At 37.2% G+C, this 22,096-nt stretch overlaps 1 protein-coding gene across 3 annotated transcripts in view; it reads left to right on the forward strand.

Annotated features, from left to right (window-relative positions):
• The window catches only part of NF1 (neurofibromin 1), a 250,631-nt gene that overhangs the window by 116,610 nt on the left and 111,925 nt on the right, over positions 1-22,096 (forward strand). For all 3 annotated transcript variants that reach the window (XM_060134147.1, XM_060134148.1, XM_060134149.1), the window contains exons 18-30: positions 682-931; positions 1,483-1,556; positions 1,784-1,867; positions 7,930-8,370; positions 8,773-8,912; positions 9,156-9,278; positions 9,753-9,836; positions 10,581-10,697; positions 11,849-12,030; positions 12,150-12,361; positions 15,486-15,647; positions 15,790-15,893; positions 21,734-21,869. In XM_060134147.1, the coding sequence (XP_059990130.1) occupies positions 682-931; positions 1,483-1,556; positions 1,784-1,867; positions 7,930-8,370; positions 8,773-8,912; positions 9,156-9,278; positions 9,753-9,836; positions 10,581-10,697; positions 11,849-12,030; positions 12,150-12,361; positions 15,486-15,647; positions 15,790-15,893; positions 21,734-21,869 (2,109 nt within the window). The remainder of the gene's footprint in view (positions 1-681; positions 932-1,482; positions 1,557-1,783; positions 1,868-7,929; positions 8,371-8,772; positions 8,913-9,155; positions 9,279-9,752; positions 9,837-10,580; positions 10,698-11,848; positions 12,031-12,149; positions 12,362-15,485; positions 15,648-15,789; positions 15,894-21,733; positions 21,870-22,096) is intronic.

The following is a 22,096-nucleotide window of genomic DNA, read 5'->3' on the forward strand; positions in this document are numbered from 1 at the left end:
CCAGTGAAAATATCAAATTATTAGAGTTTCTTTTTCAGACCAAAGCTTTTTTTTAATCCATAATTTACAATATAATCTTCAGTTGAAGGAAAAAAAACCAACTACTAAGCAGTGTGGTATTTACTCTTGTCTTACCTGCAGAATTTGCATTCATTTTGTAAATGAGGATTTCTCTATTTCGTGTTTTGGGAATATGTTATCCAGAGCCCAGTGTATCTTCTACAGTAATGTTTAGTTTTTATTCATGTCCTTAGTTAAGTCAGTTTTGCAGCATGATTATTTTATTTCTTCCCTCAGGGTGGATAGAATTTCATGTTACTTCCTCTTCCTTTGTTGTTTATGATTGACTGAGAAGTGTATTATATTTTTCATTGAGTAGATTTGTGTTGTGCATGTTTTATTTGTGTTCATATTAGACTTAATCTACATTTCTGGGATCTGGAAAGGATACCTATTCTAGTTGAAATTGAACAGATAGTAGTATTATGTTGGTACAAATAATCTGAGTTCTCATTCAGGTGAGATATTTTGAGGTTTGAAAATCCTATCATGGTTAAAGGGGAAAAGTTCTTGTGGGTTAGCGTATGCAGACATATCTGATACACAGCTTGTTGTATTATTGGGTTTTGTAAGTAAAATTACATAAGTTGCAAATACTTGCCTCCCACTCCTGACTCCCAGGATAGTGCAGCAGGGTACAGCGGAACCCCGCCAATATGCCGACAAGCCCAGACCAAACTAGAAGTGGCCCTGTACATGTTTCTGTGGAGCCCTGACACTGAAGCTGTTCTGGTTGCCATGTCCTGTTTTCGTCACCTCTGTGAGGAAGCGGATATCCGGTGTGGGGTGGATGAAGTGTCAGTGCACAACTTCTTGCCCAACTATAACACATTCATGGAGTTTGCCTCTGTCAGCAATATGATGTCAACAGGTAAATCATGGGTAATGTTTTTTTCACTCAGTCTGCCTTGAATCACGTGACATCTGGTTGCTCTAGGAAAATAAGAATGTATCTAAGATTACTACTTTGTAAGTTTACAGGGCTAATTCAGATAGCTTACCTGAAATCCTTTTCTGCACAAGGTAAGGTGAAAGTAAATAGTATTTGAAATAAGCTGTTAATTTCTCACTGAGTTTTTAAAATGCCATATACATTTGTTTAAAAACTGGCAGTATAAATTGCTTTCAGTTATAGATTATATAATTTACTCTGCCTGAACTGTATGTAGTGAAGTTTTAAAAACATTGGCACATGTTATGAGTAAGTTTAGGTGGGAGTAGCAATTTTAGGCTGTGGACATTGTGGAGTCCCAGTTAAGTGCCCCTTTCCTGTGAGGCTGGTAAAAGGAAGTGTTCAGCTTTATCATTTGAAGTATTCATTCCACTCCTCCTATTCTGCCTTTTGGGTTGGGCTTGCCAGGTTCTCCGTTGGCAAGCAGGGCTCTAAGTGCAGTAGGTTGATTTGTTGTTGTCTTTGCTTAGGAAGAGCAGCACTTCAGAAAAGAGTGATGGCATTACTACGGCGAATTGAGCATCCCACCGCAGGAAACACTGAGGTATGCCCTTGGCGACAGAAATATCCCTCTCAGGCCCCCACCCTCAATTTTAGAAGCCTGGTGTTATGCATATGTGACCAGGAATAGCTTTTGAAGCAAGTCTAAAATATGTGCATATTATAAGTAGGATATTATAATATGCACCAGGTTTGAGACCTGCCTATTACTGATTGATTTTTAGCTCTAGGTTTAAAGTTGCTTTCAAGCGGTAATTGCCTTCATTTCAGGCTTGGGAAGATACACATGCAAAGTGGGAACAAGCTACAAAACTAATCCTCAACTACCCAAAAGCCAAAATGGAAGATGGCCAGGTGAGTTTGTGAAGTTGATTTTGTCTATTGATTGATCTCCTAAACATATGTACTTTACTTCATCTTTTGTGAGTGACCTCTTAGTATAATAAGTATGTAGATGTCTTCAGACTGATATTTAGTTGTGGTTCATCTAAACCTGCACTAATATGGTAGCCACTAGTCAAATTAAAGTTTGATTTAAAACTAAAAACAATTAAAATTCAGTTTCTCTGTCATACAATAGCCACATGTGGAAGTTGACTACTCTGTTGGACAGCATAGATATTAAATGTTTCCATCATTGCAGAAATATTGGACAGCTCTGAGCTAGAGATGATTTATGGTAGGACCATTTCTTTCCCCTCTTTTCTTTCTCTTTCTCCGTCAGAGTATTTCACAGAATTTTCAGGAAAGGAGCAACAAAGGTAGAGAAAAATAAATTAAAATTGAAACAATACATTTTACTATCTTATTAGGTATTCTAATTAAGGGATCTGGTGGCCAGAAGACTGAACCATAGGTTAAATGAAGTTTTAAAATTTGGGCATTTCATTCATCAACTGTTATCATCTGTTACCCTGGACATTTACAATTGATATTTCTGTATGTTTGATTTGTAATGGCCATATTGTTCTCATTATTAGGTGTTTTAGAAAAACTCATTAGTCTCCCATTGTTTTTTTCTTGTCATGCTTTTTAGAACAAGAAAAAAAGTTATGTTTTTGTGAAGCAAAAATCTGTACCTAATATCATTATTGGGAGAGGGACACGTGGCTTTAAAATGAAAGCTTTTTGTTTCTTTGGTAGCTGTTTTGTTGAGATACAATTCACATACCATAAAATTCACCTGTTTAAAATGTGTGATTCAGTGGTTTTTAGTATATGCAGAGTTGTGTAGTCACCACCACAATTTAATAAAAACCCACACCCATTAGCTGTCATTCCCTAACCTTCCCCCGCACCTCTGCCGTCAGCCCTCAGCCCTAGGCAACCACTAAGCTACTTTCTGTGTGAGTAGACTTGCCAATTCTGGACATTTCATATAAATGGAATCATGCAACGTGTGGTCTTTAGTGACTGGTTTCTTTCACTTGGCATAATGTTTGCAAGGTTCATTCATGTAAATCAAAGCTTTTTAAAAGAAATTTGATATCCTGTGTTGATTATATTAGTCTATGATAAAAATATTTTAGTGGCTCTTTAAAAATGTATATGATAATCTTAAGTTTGGGTTTTTTTACTTAAAAAAATTTTTTTTGCATCTTTGCATAGTTTTTTTAAATAGAAGTATACATTCAAAAATATGTGTCAATCAAAGTGACAGTGCAAAATATTAGGAGGTGAACATACCTGTGCAACCAGCACCCACATCAAGAAAGAAATCATTACCAGCATCCCAGAAGCTTTCATTGTGCCCCTTCCGGTCACTAATGACCAAGAGTAACCATTGTCCTGATTGAATGCAATCATTTTCTTGTTGTTAAACTTATATAAACAGAGCAATAGAAGTATACTTTAGTATCTGGCTTCTTTCACTTAACATAATGTTTGTGAGATTCAGCCACACTACTTCGTGCAGTTGTAGTTCATTTATTATTATTGCAATATATTATTTTGTTTAACAGTCCTCAATTTTTCTTTTCTATTCTTATTTGGCATTGGATAGTTATACACCGACTAATTACTTTGAATAGTGCTGCTCTGAACATTCTTGAACGTGTCTTTTGCTGACCTTATAGATGTATTTCTGTAAGGCCCACACTTAACAGTGGAATTGCTGGGTCACAGGGTATGCAGATGCGCATATGGGGAATATAAATGGATATAATCACGTTGAAAAACTGTTTGACAGTTTCACAAAAACTTGTAAAAGATAACTAACATTTTAAAGTGAACAGGCATAATATCTGTGGAAATGATCACATATCATCCAGCCATGGAAAGCATTCCTTTTAAAGAGTATATACAAAATGAGACAACTGATCCACTAACAGGGGTCTATTAGTGCTTTCTTATACCTGCACGAACAAGCAATTTTTCTTTTGGGATTGTTCAAATTATAACCCTTTAAAGACCAAAAGTAGGAAATAAAATATTGTACATACTTTTTCTAATTCAACTAGATAAATATTTTGAAGCACTTAAATATTCAATAAAATTAGACATTTATATCAGGCCTGGGCAGAGCTACTCTGAAAATATATGATATGATATGATATAATATAATATATTCAGTTATGTCAGAGAATGGGACAACATTATCAAAACAGTATAAGACAAGGGAAACCTGAAATTGTACCAGTGGAACAGAACTGAAAATCAAGAAACTTGTGGTAATCATTTGAGCCCCGATAAGAAGTATATAAATATATAGCAGAATTCAAACTAGACAAGAAACACCAATCTAATTCTTTCTGCACTATAAAAGTCAAGACACAAAAGATTCCCCAGATGAAAGGACAGTGTCATAATCAAAATGTTTATATTTCAGCTTCAGTTTAACGTCGCGTCACTTATTTAGCTTCTTTTATATTTACTGTGACACAGTTTAAGAACATTTAACTGTAATTTGAAACCAGAGTAATCACCACTATGTTCCCAGAGTCAAGAAGAGAATAAGTATTACTATTACTCCTTTGTTTCTGTTGGAGATGATCTAATCAAGAAAAGTGCCGAAAAGTACTGATAAAAGCAAGACAATGATAAAATATTGGGTTGGCCAAAAAGTTCGTTGGGTTTTAAGGACATTTTTCATTTTCACCAAGAACTTTATTGAACAACATATTCATTAACCGAACGAACTTTTTGACCAACCCAATATGAACTCTGTAAGGGAAGTCTTTAAACCTAATATGAAAACCACAATTACTAAAAAATAGGTTGATAATGGTACGTTAAATGCTATGAATTCACCACACCTAGTTGATAAGAATACGCAAAATGAACTTTGACTACTGCATAAAAAAATTTTTAATTCCTATTTGCCTGTTGTTTCCTATTTTCGAGGCAACCTTCAATAAATCTCATTCAAATCTATCTGTAAACCAACATACTAAGGAACGGAGAAGTTTCTCTGCTTCATTTATTAATCCTTCAGAAAGATTAACTGTATCATCATCTTGGACTGTATCCCACAACAAGGTGTTTCCTTTCTTGCAAACAATATCCAAGTTAATGTCTTTCACAGAATTACTGTTGAATTGATGTTTATGAATTATAGGTTCTTGATTAAGATATTCATGGTAAATAGATGCTACATTGGCAAGATGTTGTTAGAGATGAGATGGTAGCTCTGCCTGTGAAATGAATCTGAACTAGCTCCTCTTCACACCCAGATTCTTCACTATCAAAATCAGCCATATTTTTCTCTGATTTTGCACTGACCTGGGAGCTACGGCAACTGACATCATCTGTACTTAGCTTATCATCAGCCATATGCCCATCATGGTAGTGATGATGATGTGGTGGTGGTGGTAGTGATGCTGAATTTAGTGATGCTAAATTGCCAACAAGCAAATAATTCATTTCCAATCGTCTCCCAAGGAAGTCCCCAGTGCGTGTAATACTGCAAGATTCCTGAGATGCTTCTGCTATATGAGCAGCATTCATTTCCTCTGAAATATGTTCTGGGTCTTCAGCGTGTGAACAGGCATCCAGCATTTGTATTTGATTATCTACTGATGGCATCGGCTCAGGGTTAGAAAACAGGTCCTTTCCTGTTCCATTGCTTGCTGATGGGCCTTGGGAATCCTCTAAGCAAATGCCTGCTTGACTTTCTAACTTTCTGTTCCAAAGATCCGTACCACAACTGCTTTTAAGAGGATTATGACCATGATCTGCATCTTCTTGAAGGGCTTCAAATCTGCAGTGTCTTCTGACTGTCCCTCATTACCAGAGCACTCAGCTGACTGGCTTGCATTAGTAGAATTCACCTCATTGCTAGATCCATTACTATTGCTTCCAGGACCACTGCTTCCATCTTCACCACTGTTGGCAGTTTTGTCAGAACTTCATTGCTTGGATTTCTTTGTGTCTGAAAGTTGCTACTGCATCTGTTTCGTTCTATGTGTAAGTTGCTCATCCATTTCAATATCACTGCCTCCATTCTGATGAGTTTCACTGTTACTGCTGCTTTGAGGACTAACTGCAGGTGACCAAGGTGATGGAGCTGGTCTTCTGAGCTCTTCTTCCTCTTTCTTATTTTCAATGGGAAGATTAATAAAGATGCCAAATAACTGTTTAGGTAGCTGAGCCTTAGCTGCTAATACATTATTCCATAATGCGTTAATTAACATCAATGCCAAGTATAATGTCTGTTCAGTACGAACACTTGGCTGAAGAGCTGAAACCAGATTAAGAAGATGTCTAAGTGGTACTGGATCCAAATTCTTGATGAATAAAGGAAATAAATCATGCATATACCAACTACAGTGTTTTCAGCTGTGCTGCAGCCCAAATGTAGTCAATATGCTAAGTACTCAGTCATCCTGCTGCTGCTAAAAAAAATTCAGTCACTTGACAGTGTTTGATAATCTCAGTATGAAATTCAGTCCATATATTTGCTCTACCACATTGTTGCTTATAAGCCAGTCTGCAAGTTCTTTTGCGATGGACTTTCTATGTCTGATGCTAGTGACTCATTATTACATATATCGTTGAAGGTGTGAAGTTGATTCATTATTTGACTGAGCCCAGTCAACCTCTTAGTCAAAATAGATCACGTAAAGGGCTTCCCTGGTGGCGCAGTGGTTGAGAGTCCGCCTGCCGATGCAGGGGACACGGGTTCGTGCCCTGGTCCGGGAAGATCCCACATGCCGCGGAGCGGCTGGGCCCGTGAGCCATGGCCGCTGAGCCTGCGCGTCCGGAGCCTGTGCTCCGCAACGGGAGAGGCCACAACAGTGAGAGTCCCGCATACCGCAAAAGAAACAAAGCATAGCATTGTATTCAATGGTTCTTTCCCTGTGGTACACTTGAAGTCATCCGTATTGTGAGCCCCGCTCGGTCTTAACTCCTGATCAGGGAACTTGCATAAATACCTGATAATGTAGGTCCTAAAAGAGATAATGTGCTACATGACAGCAGAGATATGTAGCCATATTCTAATACTAGATACAACTGTAGTAAATCCATGTGCTGTAAGAAATGGCAAAGTTTTAAGAGTTCCATATTCAAAGCAGTCATTCATGAGAGGTCATTTTCCCCATAAAACAGACGTACCTAATGAAACAAATGCAGTGGCACTTCCACATCATCCATTGTCCCTAATATGTTGCTTTCTTAGGTTGATATATCCTCTATAGTAAGGTGAGTATTATGCTTGCAAGCAGTTGGGAAATTGAATCTGAAAAATTTTTGCTACACATAGTAAGTTTTTCTTTCTCATCTCTATTCCATAAACTGAAAGGACCAGAACTCCTGGAAGATTCCTCCTCTGTCAGGTTACAAATTCTTGTAGAGTATTATTTTTTTCTATTGATTTTTAAATTTTTCTGTACTCCTTCATTACACTCTTTTCTATGTTCAGTGGTTCTTCCACTTGGTTACTCTCATCTTGCCATGTGGGAATCTATAAGATCTTCTGTAAGAGCTTATGGAAAAATCCGAATGAACTTTTTGGCTAACCCAATATGTTAATAGTAGTACAATGTTTACAAAGCTGATCCCAGAGCACTTCAACTTCAGCAATCACTAAGTTATTAAGTGCACACACTACTTGGTTAAAAATCTCCAAATGCTTATATTCCTTGAAGCAGCACAGATGTGGCCTCTGTGTCCAGGAATTGATATAAGCAAATGTTTTGAAAGTATGTTCCTTCCTGAACTGCATTCCATCACCACCTTCTGTATCTGATACTGGATATACGTGTATCACTACCTTCAATTCTGTAACTTAAGACTCATCCATCCTCAAGCAGTAAGGTACCTTGATGTGACTAGAAATTACAGAGTGAAGACCTGAATTTTTTAAACGTAAAAAATGTTCTTTTGTCATGGAAGAAATGTTGGATAAAAAGTAATTTGTCAAATCTCTCAACCAATTGAGGTTGAATTCATGCTTTCCATAAAAATTTTGTGTTTAGGCTGCTGAAAGCCTTCACAAGACCATCGTTAAGAGGCGAATGTCTCATGTGAGTGGAGGAGGATCCATAGATTTGTCTGACACAGACTCCCTACAAGAATGGATCAACATGACTGGCTTCCTTTGTGCCCTTGGGGGAGTATGCCTGCAGCAGAGAAGCAATTCTGGCCTGGCAACCTATAGCCCACCCATGGGCCCAGTCAGTGAACGCAAGGGTTCCATGATTTCAGTGATGTCCTCAGAGGGAAACGCAGATACACCTGTCAGCAAATTTATGGATCGATTGCTATCCTTAATGGTCTGTAACCATGAGAAAGTGGGACTTCAGATACGGACCAATGTTAAGGATCTGGTGGGTCTAGAATTGAGTCCTGCTCTTTATCCAATGCTGTTTAACAAACTGAAGAATACCATCAGCAAGTTTTTTGACTCCCAAGGGCAGGTAAAGTGTTCTCTGTTTTATTTTTCACCCTTCCCTGTGAATAGAGTGACTCATTTGAAATAATGAAGCCTTTTCCTTTTAGATTATTTAATTTCGATACTGGCGTGAACTTTCACTTATAATTTTAAAAAAATAGGTGAAAACGTTGCAAAAAGAAGAATCGTCTAATGTAGGAGTCAATTTGCTTTTTAGGGACTCTAGTGCATGGGCGTGCCTGGGGTTAACAATGTCTTGGGTGTGGATATGAGTGTCTGTGTGTATCTGTGTGCACATTTGGATATGTGCCCATGGTTGAATTTCTGCATGTGTATGACATTTAGATCAGGCAGCTTCATCTCTCTGTGGTCTGTCTGCTGTGCATTGATTCCCAAATCAATTCCCAATGTTTTGTTCTTCGTATAGGTTTTATTGAGTGACACCAATACTCAGTTCGTGGAGCAAACCATAGCTATAATGAAGAACTTACTAGATAATCATACTGAAGGCAGCTCTGAACATCTGGGGCAAGCTAGCATTGAAACAATGATGTTAAATCTGGTCAGGTAAGCATTCTACTGAAGTGTAGCAGATGCATTGGTGTCGGTAGTTAGTAGTGAAATAATTTGCTATCCTTTTCTCTGTTGCACCCAAATTAGGGTGTAATAATAAGGTAATTAGAAGTTATATATGTTCTCATATAAACAAAATGAAAATCTTATAGTTCTTATGGTTACATTTGAAAGCATTTAGAAAATCTTCTCTTTTGTTTATATCGGATCTTTTTTTTTTAATGCTTCTGTGTCTAGATATGTTCGTGTGCTTGGGAATATGGTCCATGCAATTCAAATAAAAACGAAACTGTGTCAGTTAGTGGAGGTAATGATGGCAAGGAGAGACGACCTCTCATTTTGTCAAGAGATGAAATTTAGGTGAGTTCTCAAAAGAGCAAAGTTAAGTCTTGTAAATCTTATTATGTTAAGTGAAGTACAGAAAAGTAGTGTGCACCTGGTTATCATGGGAAGTGGGGAAGGTGAAAAAGGAGCATTTTATGTGTGTGTGGTTTTTTTTTCTCTTCACATCTTTTCAAATTTCCCAAACCTTTGTGCCCATGACAGTGCTCCCTTTTTCTAAAATTACACTACACTTGAGCCAAGAATTGGATTCTGTATCCAAATGGATACCATAGCTAAGGGCTGATGTGGTGGATCGGTACCCAGGTTGCTCATGTTTGCGCCCTTCTCACTGTTAGATTTGTAATAGCAGTATCTCTTTTATGAAATTGTCATGTTGCTTGGGTGATTTGGAAAATTACTTGAACTATTAAAAATTCTTATATGACTAAAAGTGTATGTGTGGCTTTAAAAAAGCTGTGTCCTCTTTTCTTTTTCTCTGCCATTCTATAGGAATAAGATGGTAGAATACCTGACAGATTGGGTTATGGGAACATCAAACCAAGCAGCAGATGATGATGTCAAATGTCTTACAAGGTAAAAAAAAAAAAAAAAGACCTTTAACTAAGTATCAGCAGGTTTACTCTAGGTGTTACTACTACTTCATTATAGTTTGTATACATATATTTTATGTGTATTGAAATTGTTTTTTGGGATATCAAGCTTTTGCATTTGAATTATATAAAGATACTAATCTTTATTATTTCTTTTTCTTTTTAACTAAAAGACTTTCAGTAAAAACAAATGTGAGAGAGTGTTATGTTTGGAAAGCTTGGGTTGTCTGTTTAGGGAGGATAGTCTACAGTTGGAAAATAAGGTATATAAAGCCTTAGATTGTTTTTAATTTTTGATTGGATAAAGATATTATTTGAGGAACTTAGTTGTTTTGAGTCTTTCTAAAATGTAATTGCTTAAGTTTGCTCTAATGATAAACACTTACTGCAATGTATCAGAAATATTTAAACATTATGTATTACACAAAAACCATTCACGTATATTTCTTTGGCCAGCCTTGGTTCCGTAGTTTGTGCTTTTAATTTAAGGTAGTCATTTTGCCAAGATTACTTTGTAGAAAGTTATATCACCCTCTCCCCAACTTGAAATGTCTTGGCATTCTGGGCTCTGCATATTAACTCAAATTATTTAGGTTTTCATAGTAATTTGTTTAATGAAATAGGTAGTTATTAAAGTTTGTATCTGTTAGGAAGAAGTTTATTTGAGGGGAAGGTGGAGTGGAAGAACCTGAAAGATTTGTGGTCTTTAAACTTTTTTTTTCTTCAGAGATTTGGACCAGGCAAGCATGGAAGCAGTAGTTTCACTCCTGGCTGGTCTTCCGCTGCAGCCTGAGGAAGGAGATGGTGTGGAATTGATGGAAGCCAAATCACAGTTATTTCTTAAGTAAATTTCAGTCACCAAAAATACAAAGCAAAAAACAAAGCCCCACACACAACAAAACAAAGTGTAACCAAAGTAGCAAATGATTGTATTTAGAAAATGGACCTCAGTTGCTTTGTTATTATGGCCATCAGCCGCTGTCTCACAAAATATAACATGTGTTTGAAGCAATATTATCCATGATACGGCTTGTATAGGAAGCCCTATACCAGAGCCACTCATGTGATGCACATGTGTTTTGTGGTTTAATTTTCTTTTCTTTCTACTGAACACTCTGTATTTTTTTTCACACACACACACACACACACACACACACACACTGTATTTTATTTTTACAAGAGATAAATAAACTGACACCAAGCATTGTAAATGGATGACCACAACAAAAGCAACAATGATTGCAATTACCAAACATGAAACACACTCATACTATGTCATAATATTGACATTCAGTCCAGTAATCCAGTGTTTTGTGGTTTTTAAAGAAAATAATTTGATTGGTGAATTGTAAAAATTTTATTTATTTATTTATTTTTGGCTGCATTGGGTCTTCGTTGCTAGGCGTGGGCTTTTTCTCGTTGCAGCAGGCGGGGGCTTCTCTTGTTGCGGAGCACGGGCTCTGGGAGTGCGGGCTTCAGTAGTTGTGGCACGCGGGCTCAGTAGTTGTGGCTCGCAGGCTCTAGAGTGCAGGCTCTGCGGTATATGGGATCTTCCCGGACCAGGGCTCGAACCTGTGTCCCCTGCATTGGCAGGTGGATTCTTAACCACAGCGCCACCAGGGAAGTCCGATTGGTGAATTTTTATTGGTAGTAAAACCCAGATCACCTCCTTAAGTCATTTAAAATGTCATTGTCTAAACTGTTTGGACCAATAATTTTTATATTCTAAACATTAAAAGTGATGCATTTGCCAGGAAACACTGCATGTATTTGGTGTTTGTATTACGAAATATGTACTGAGCTTTGTCAGGATAAAATCATATTCAACACAAAACACTTCATAATGAGCCATGCTGGCTGATTACCCCAAGATTGGAGAGAAGCAGATACCCAGAGCCACTCATGTGATGCACATGTGATGGTTTCAGAATGTCTGATTCGCTGTCTGGTTGATGTGGCCTTCACTGGGTAAGGGTCAGTCTTTTTATTTCGCAGGTATTTCACATTGTTTATGAACCTTTTGAACGACTGTAGTGAAGTTGAAGATGAAAATGCACAAACAGGTGGCAGGAAACGTGGCATGTCTCGGAGGCTGGCATCACTGAGGCACTGTACAGTCCTGGCAATGTCAAACTTACTCAATGCTAACGTGGACAGTGGCCTCATGCACTCCATAGGTGAGATAAAATGAAAGCTTCATTTAGAAATTTAAAACCTAGAGAACTGGCATGTAAGACAAGTGGAATTACTTCAGAAAGACCATGTTAGTAAATTTGCATCTGTCTGTCCATATCAGGTTTAGGTTATCACAAAGATCTTCAGACAAGAGCTACATTTATGGAAGTTCTGACAAAAATCCTTCAACAAGGCACAGAATTTGACACACTTGCAGAAACCGTGTTGGCAGATCGTTTTGAGAGACTGGTAGAGTTGGTCACAATGATGGGTGATCAAGGAGAGCTCCCAATAGCTATGGCTCTGGCCAATGTGGTCCCTTGTTCTCAGTGGGTAAGTTCATTGAGTAAGAGCAGAAGAACAGTGCCTGGCACATAGCAGATGCTTCAAAATTCATTCATTCAATGAATTTTTTTTTAATTGAAGTATAGTTGATTTACAGTGTTTCAGGTGTACAGCAAAGTGATTGAGTCATATATATATATTCTTTTTCAGATTCTTTTCCATTATAGGTTATTACAAGATACTGGATATAGTTCCCTGTGCTATACAGTAGGTCCTTGTTTATTTTCTATATAGTAGTGTGTATCAGTGAATTGAATTAATTTCTAAAACTTTTAGAGCTGGAAGAAACTTCAGATATTATTTGAGTGATTTTCAGCTGTGGAAAGTGGTTGGCTCTTCGAGCCCTCACTAGATTTCTTAAATATGAGGATCTTATTTCACATATTTAAAGTAAAACTCAAACTCCTTACCTGACCCACTGAAAAATTCCATTTGAGCACTCATCAAAAGAAAATTAAAACCCCTGATGTGGTCTGGTGTCTTCATATATTAAATGAGATAATTAGGGTTAAATCTCATATTTAGTTGTCAGTAATGCTAGAACTAGAATTCAAGGCTTATGCCTGTTTACTATTGATATACCTCTAGTTCACAACTCTTTTTTTCTGTAATACGTTATACAATTTTTTAAAAATTTAACCACTCTTATTTGCATTTGAAATTGTGGCATTGCTTGTTTTAAATACAGAAGACATAATATGGCTATTTGGCGTCTGTTAATAAAAAATTTCCTAGAACCATGTCATTTTGGGTAACATGCTAAACATTTGAGAAAGCTTGTCCCTTTCCATGTTAAAAAGCTGTTTAGTTTATACTGTACTGAAAATGATTTCATTTCATTTTAGTAAATTATATCTAATTTATAATTATATCTATAATTGTATCTAATTATATCTAATCTGTTGTTGCCTGTAGATGTGTTTCTGCTTAAAAGCTGTAGGATCTTATTCTTCATACTTACAGTGAAACTCAAACTCTTTACCCTGGTCTACAAGGCTCTACCCAGCCTGGGTCCTGCCTCATCTCTGACATCATCTTATGCCATTTTCCTTCTTGTTTACCAGACTGAAACCACAGTGGCCATCAAACATGTTAGGCTTATTTCTACCCTTGAGCACCCTTGCTGCTGCTGCTGCCTAGAATACTTATTCCCTGGTCTCTTGTTATTCAAGTTTCAAGTCAGATATCACTTTCCTAGTGAGGTCTTTTCTGGCCATCCAATCAAAACCACACTCACAGTCATTTTATTCCATTCCTTGTTATATTTTCTTTGCAGCAGTTATTTACTGTGTGAAATTATCTTGTTTATTTGATTGCTTGGTCTCCTTCCACCACAATGTGAGCTACATGAGAGCAGACTATGGTCTATGTTGTTTACTGCTGTAGTTCCAGGTCTTAAAGTACAACCTGGCATATAACAATGACTCAGTAAGTAATTGTTTAATGAATGAAGATGGAATCCTGCTTGTAGCTAGTGAGTTAGAAAAAGGAAATTGTTGAAATCCTCTTGAAGCCTAACATTAGTTCACAGATCTTCATATATTTTGAAAATGGAATTCTGAATTACCTTTTAGCACCTACCTATAATTAGCGCTAAAAATTATCAGTAATTTTTTCAATAAAATAGAATTAGTTAAGTCCAAGAGGCTTTAATCATTTTGTTTTCTTTCAGTAAATCATTTCTTACGTGTTTTATACTAAATGACTTTTTTTTACGGAAGGACTTTTATATTAGGCCAGATCTATTCGAACTGTATCTAAACAAAATACAAGATAACTTTAAAAATTTTAGTTCTGTTTTGTAAATTTAAATTCTGGTGCTTATATAAAAATTCAACTACCATTTATAAAGCCAGACACTTTTAAAAAATGCAAAAATACAAAACAACACTACTCTTCACAGATTTTTGTTGTTGTTGTTTTGGAAAACATAATTATTTTTACAAAAACTATTGTTTATGCTAACATGTTATGGATTTATGATGTTATTTTTATTATGTTATTCTTAAATAAATTAAAATACTATAAATAAATAAATAAATTCTGGTGCTTAAAGTTTTCAGAATTTTGCAGGGGAGGGATTAGAGTGGAAAAAACTAGCACAACAGTCTAAAAATAGTTTTATTTTGTAACTGAATTATCTCTCGTAATTACACTTGGCTTTAAAATGGAGGATAGAATTTTTATATCTAGTCAATTATGTATTATGTAACTGTAGGAAGTATAGCAGCGTATTGGGTCGTATTTGGCTTCAGTTATCTGTGGTTAGGATTGTTAAATTTTTTCCTTTATTCGAATAACAGATTATAATAATCCTGGGACCAGACAAGAATTAGAGGAGCTACAGGCCATGATCCTGCCTTTGTTGACACTGGTTGAAGTTTGGGCCATCTTATTATGGCTACCCCTGTTCTCTCTAAATCTCTTCCCAAGATGTATGGTTAAACAGTGATTTACTATCACGTTCATTTTTCTTGAGTGTACCACAAGATACTTTACTGTGGGGAATTATGAGGCTTACCGTTTAGGACCTAGATGGGAATTAGCCACTCATCCCCACTTTGTATGTAAATCTGGCTAATCTTTGGGTTCTGAATGCACAGCCTAGGTCTTTTTCCTGACTTGCTGCAAATCCTGTAGTTTTTCCATTTTTGTTGTTTCTTGCCTAGCCGTGTTCAGCGTTCACTGAGTTTCCCTGACCATATGAGAAGAGAGTAGAGCTCTGTGGTCACCGAAGTCTTATTTGCCCTCATTGATTTTCTAAGAAAATGATCTGTGCATATCAAATTCTTTGCCATCATCTTCTATTTCTGTTTTCTTTCATTTTGTCATAGAATTTGAACTGAATCCTGGATTTTTTTTGTCTTCTGGTAAAGCCTTGACCTCTCTTACCTTTTATCATTTAATCCTTAGAGTTAGCAGCTACTGTAGGTGTATAGAAATAGTCATCTGTCATAGACAGATATACACAGATAAATCCCAGGGGAAAACTGAATCAGTCACCATATACCTCAGTTCAGCAGGTGGTTGTCAGCTTTGAATTTGCCTTTCAGTTTCCTGCTTAAGGAAAAATGGAACTGTTGACACTGACACAATTTTATTTTGTTCTCAGGATGAACTAGCTCGAGTTCTAGTGACTCTATTTGACTCTCGGCATTTACTCTACCAACTGCTCTGGAACATGTTTTCTAAGGAAGTAGAATTGGCAGACTCCATGCAGACTCTTTTCCGAGGCAATAGCTTGGCCAGTAAAATAATGACCTTCTGTTTCAAGGTTTGTATCCATTTATCTTTTTTTTTTTTTTTTTTTGGTGTGGAGATATGCCAAACAGTGATTATGTACAGAGCAGAATGTCTTCTTTAATGCAAGATATTTGGAGCAGGCATAATAAATTCCTACTTGTGTATTTCTTTAGGTATATGGTGCTACCTACCTACAGAAACTCCTGGATCCTTTATTACGGATTGTGATCACATCCTCTGATTGGCAGCATGTTAGCTTTGAAGTAGATCCTACCAGGTGTGTCATCCTCTCATCTGCAACAGCTCTCCATTTTTTCATTTCCACTACATGAGGCAAGGCCCTCATAATTTCTCCCCTTGATTCTTAAGATTAATCTTTAATTATAAAAGTTACACACAAATACATTTTTCTTTTCTTTTTTTTTTTAAAAATATTTATTTATTTGGTTGCGCTGGGTCTTAGTTGCAGCAGGCAGGCTCCCTAGTTGCAGCTCGCAGGCTCCTTAGTTGTGGCATGCATGTGGGATCTAGTTCCATGACCAGGGATCAAACCCAGGCCCCGACACTGGGAGCACAGAGTCCCAACCACCACTGCACAACCAGGGAAGTCCCTCAGATACATTTTTCTTAAAGAAAGTTACAAATAACATTAAAGGTGTCTTTGACTGTCACCTCTAGAGGCATAGTACTGTTACTAGTTAGGCCGTTCTTCTGTCCTTTTTTCAATTCATTTGCGTATACATATTTCTAGTGGTAGAAACTATATTATAATATGAGCACTTAATATAAATGGTAAGATATTATCAATATATACATGGTTTTGCAACTTTTTTTTTTTTAACATAACCCTGTGTCTTAGATCATTCTTTGTCAGTATAGAAAGATAATGAATCGGATTCTTTTTAACTGCTGCATAATATTTTGTGATTTGGCAATATCATAATTTATTTAGCCAACGCCATATCGATCCCATTGACTTTTAAAATAATTAATTAATATTTGGCTGCATTGGGTCTTTGTTGCTCCATGCGGGCTTTCTCTGGCTGTGGCGAGCAGGGGCTACTCTTTGTTGCGGCGCACGGGCTCTAGGCGTGCAAGCTTCAGTGGTTGTGGCACGTGGGCTTAGTTGCTCCACGGCATGCGGGATCTTCCCGGACCAGGGCATGAACCCGTGTTCCCTGCATTGGCAGGCAGATTCTTAATCACCGTGCTACCTGGGAAATTCCAATCCCATTGACTTTTGTAGTAACTTTCTAATTATTGTCCTAGCATTATCTTTTTATTTGCAGATCATTTACTGCAGGAATTATTCTGAAACCTAAAATTTTTTGTCACTTTTTTCTTGGAAACCATCAGTTGTTCCCCATTGACTGCAAGAAAAAAACTCATCTGACTATAATCCACATCACTACTTGTCATTCTTTCATGCGTTCTCTGTACTTTAACTCCAGTGAAATATGCGCATGTTGTACATTTTTAAAGTGGCTTGACAACATGGGGTTCATTGGGATTAGAGTTGCCTAATAAGTAATACCCATTTTCCCCCCACCAAGTTCAAAACCAAAAGGGCAGAGGGAGGGGAGGGATGGGAGTGAAGCACCCAGGAATCAGCTATCTCCTTTATTTCTGATAAAAATGATTAAAGAGTGGGGCTTTAGATCCTGTGGGCATGTAGCATAGGCTTGCTAATACATCACTTTGAATTAGAATCATCTTCCCCATCCCTTGCACCGCTGGGTAAACTACAGGCTTCCATCACAGGGGCTGGCCAGCTTTTTATCACAAGTGGAGAGAAGACCAGATTATATCTTTTCTGCAGGCAGACATATCTAGAATGGAGAGGATGGCACTGAACTGAGCATGCTTGACTTTGTTTTTTTTTTAATCTATCTCACTCTTCCTCCTATAATGTGGATTGACTTAGGAGAAGGGAAAGAGGCCAAGGGGTAATGTAAGGTAATGTAAGGTAATGTAAATGTAAGGTAATGTAAGGTAATGTAAGGTAATGTAAAGCTCCATCTCCATGAAGCTTACTACCTGTCCCCATGGTATCTGGCTTATAGTTGGCATTTCATAAATATTTGTTGAATGAAATTTTTAACACTTATGCTTGCTTTTGCTAAGCCACATCTCTTGTCTTTCAGTTAGGACCTTAACATTATTTTATTTTTTATTTTCAAGTTCAGAGCTGCTTGATGGTTTCTCTTCCTAAAAATTTTATTTGGCAACTTCATATCAGTTGATATTTTTGGCTCTGCCTTTGCTGAAGTATCAACGGTAATATCTAATCAGAACTCTGGCACCTAAATTAACCAGTTATTGTTAAAATGGTTAAAAAGTTGTAGTTTAAACTTAAAAGTGACATTCTTTTAATGTCATCTTGTATTTTGTTACCATTTAGCAATTTCACTTTCTAAAGGGTAAAAATTACTTAGAGAGTGAACTACTGCCTGAAAGAAATCTACTGTACTAAAGTACTTTGGCACAGGGAAGGGAACTAGATGACAAGCTACCTATATTCAGGTTACTTAAAATCAAGTTGACATCTTTTCTGACATGTAGAGAGGGCTTGGAAGTTGACACTGCTATGTTCATAACAAGAAAAAGCTGAAAACAGAAAATCGGCAACTCTTCTTAAATTCATCAGAGAATTGAAGGGCACCCCCCCCCAAAAACAAGGGAAAAAACTGGCGTGACAGCCAAATTCAGAGAATCCCAGCTTACAGGGAGAAACAGCTGCTGGAGTCAGTAACTGTTAGGAACACTTAGGCTGTAATTGACAACTTGCTGGAGGTTGAGTGTGGATTAGCTTGAGAATGAAAGCTCCTGGGGGCCCTGTGTCAGGGGGACCCCCACACTTCTGTGAGTTTGACCTCTAGAAACCCTACCAGGTTCTCATGGTGAAGGTGGAAGAAAAGTCCCCTTGTGCTCTGGGCAGGGGAAGGGGAAAAGTAACCATTTTGTAATATGCCCATAGTGTTCTGTTCTCCCTTACAAAGGCCTGCCTTTAAGGATTGCTACCAGAGCCTTATCTGACCTGGAGGATGGGCAGTTACCCAACTTCAGCCTCCTCTAGCCTTCCTGACTCACATAAGGGGAGAAAAAAGGCTAAGAAATTCTTCTGAAGGTCACAACCCAGCCACTCTGGCCCAGTAAAACGGTGGAGATATAAGCATAAGATTATAGATTGCTTCCCCTCCCCAGTACCTCACTACTACATCAACAGGACTCCAGTGTATTAAAAGTGGGTTACAGCAGAGAGCTTCAACACAGAGACTCTAAGAAGGAATTCCTAGGGAAAACTAGGGAATCCCAGACAACTAGGTAGACAAAAACAAGGACACCGGAAGAAATTGACACCTATAGCTACAGCAAACATTAAGCACAACCTAAGTCCTAGCCAGATTAACATAAAACCTTACACTAAAGACCTCTTTGTTTCTGTTCCTGCTACCCATTATGTCTTGGGTCTTTCAACAAAAAAATTACAAAGCATGCTAAAAAGCAATAAAAATTACAGTCTCAAGAGACAAAGCAAGCATCAGAACTAGACTCAGGTGTGACAGATTTTGGAATTATCAGACAAGGATTAAAATAACTACTATTAATATGTTAAGGGCTCTATGGAAAAAAGTGGACAACATGCAACAACCGGTGGGTGATTTAAACAGAGATGGAAACTCTAAGAAAGAATCAAAAGGAAATGCTAGAAATCAAAAACATTGTAACAGAAAGGAAAAATGCCTTTGGATGGGCTTATCAGTAGACTGGACACAAATGAGAAAAGAATTAGTGAACTTGAAGATATGTCAATAGACATTTCCAAAACTGAAATGCAAAGAAAAAGAAAAACTAAATGAAAAAGTGCATATTCTCAGAATGTGTGGGATGTAGTGAAATGTAGTATTTACAGCATTAAATGCATATATTAGAAAAGAAGAAAGATCTAAAATGAATGGCCTAAACTTTCACCTTAGAAAATTAGAGAAAGTTCAGTATAAACCTAAAGCAAGCAGAAGGAAAGAGATAAAAATTAGAAATCAATGAAATTAAAAACAAGAAAACAATAGGAGACAAAAACAAAAGCTGATTGAAAATCAGAGGGAAAAATTTTTATACACACAAACACTTAAATAATTGAACACAAAGCTTCATTATAGATCAGAATTAATGGAATAGCCAATAAGTTATCATTGGCATGTGGGAGGCATGAGGGATAGATGTATTAGAGGGACATCTGAAACAGACCAGCAGCACACCTGCTGCTGTGTTGACTCATTAAGAAAAAGTTCCCACAAAGTAGACAAGAACTGTCAAGGTTTCTAGGAATCTCTTCTAGCCCTGTTAAATATATTGTTAATATTTTCTTTCATACGCAAAGCTTCTGTGCCCTCCATATCTCAGATTTGAGTTACTATTGTAGCTTCTTAAGTGATCTCCCTTCATAAAGCCCCCATATTTAGACCAGTCTCTTTTTAGTTCCCCATATATCCCAAGTTCATTTTCTGCCTCTGACTTCCCGGCAACCAGTTGCCATGTGAATTAATCGTGTCTGTCTCTGGTTTGCTATTTTGTCTTTTATATCCTTGAATAATTGTCCTCATTACTTAGTGTGTACTTCTCTCCGCTCTTTGAGAGGTTCAGAGGCCAATTATTGTTGAATCCTCAGCACCTGGCATTAAGATGGCAAATAGTAGATGCATGACAAATGTTTATCAGATTGAACTGTGTGCTTGTCCTGCCTTCTTCTTTCTGAAATGCCCTTACTTCTTTTTGCCTGTGCAGATTCTTTCCCTCCTTTAGAACTCATCTAGTCCATGAAATCTTTCCTGCCTGTCATCTACATTAATTTCCAAACTCTTACTGTATCCATATGCTGCACCACATGGTGAGCGGAAGGAATCTGGAGTGTCCCAAACTTTTATGTAATATGTAAATTAGGATAGAAAGAAAATTACTAGTTAAGAGGTTGAAAACAAGTATTTATTCAATAATTGTTTTGGTAAGGTACTATGCTAGTTTTTAAGGGGTCAAAGATGAATACATCCTTCAAGGATCTTACAGTTCAGTAGGGGAGATAAGACATATAACAAGTAGTTAAGTAGTGACTTTCATAGGGAATGTGTTTTGAGAGTTCGGTTGGGCAGCTCAAGTAAAGGTTTGTGGATTTGAGAGCCACTGGGTAAAATTTAAACCCCATAAAGTAGGCATTGTAATTATTCCTGTCTTATTGATGGAAAAAATGAGGCTCAGAGAAGTTAAGTATCTTGACCAAGGTCATAATGGTCAATAAGTGGTAAAGCTGAAATTTAAACCTAGTGAGTCTGCCTTCTGAATATCTGCTTTTAATCACAGCACCAAGACTTTAGAATCATACAGAAGAGGGGCTTCCCTGGCGGTCCAGTGGTTAAGACTCCGTGCTTCTACTGCAGGGGGCACGGGTTCAATCCCTGGTCAGGGAACTAAGATCCTGCATGCTGTGCAGCACGGCCAAATGAATAAATAAATACCTTAAAACAAAAAGAATCATACAGAAGAATTAGCAACAATAATTGAATGTGGGGAATAATGGAGTACTGCAGGCAAAGACGACATCAGAGGTCACCTGAATGACGTGATTGAAACAGTGATGGTGCCGTTGACAACATGGGGAACACAGGATGAGACATACAAGTAGGAGGAAAAAAATCAGCTGATTTTGAACAAACTGAGTTTTAGGTACTGGCAAGAGGGACACCTAGCAGTTAGAGATATTAAACTGGATATGAAGGGCAGTTGAAAATAGGGCCTGAATGGCCACAAAATATTGAAAGCATGTCTAACTTTACTGAAGTCATGGAAATAAAAGTTAAAAATGTGAGATGCACTCTCCTACCTACTAGATGGACAAAAAATAAAATCATATACTAAATTTGTGAAAATATAGAGGGAGAAGAATTTTTATACACAGTTCTCAAAATTGCCTTTTTTATAGTTGGTTTGTTTAAATCAGGTTCCCAACAAAGTCCAAATGTTGCATTTGGCTGAATGTCTCTTAAGGAGTCTCTTTTAAGGAGTATGTCTGTCTGTTTGTTTGTTTTTAATTGGTTTTGCTTTTTTTCTTTTTCCTCTCGGTAGGTTAGAACAGTCAGAGAGCCTTGAGGAAAACCAGCGAAACCTCCTTCAGATGACCGAAAAGTTCTTCCATGCCATCATCAGTTCCTCCTCCGAATTTCCCCCTCAGCTACGAAGTGTGTGCCACTGTTTGTACCAGGTATGCTTAAGGTTAGAGATTACCATTATTAATCCACAGCTAAATTTTAAAAAATGCTTTACCAAAGAGGGATTTAGCTGCTAATAGTGTGTGGTTGATAATACTGAATCAATTTGGATGAATAATACGTTAAGAATTGTTTAAATTGGCTTTAAAAATATAAAGTAGTTTAAGGGGGTACTTTAAAAATAATAAATTTTCCTTGCGTTGAGAACAAGCTTAAAATG

This window comes from Lagenorhynchus albirostris, chromosome 20 (assembly GCF_949774975.1).
Source record: "Lagenorhynchus albirostris chromosome 20, mLagAlb1.1, whole genome shotgun sequence".
NCBI classification, from domain to species: domain Eukaryota; kingdom Metazoa; phylum Chordata; class Mammalia; order Artiodactyla; family Delphinidae; genus Lagenorhynchus; species Lagenorhynchus albirostris.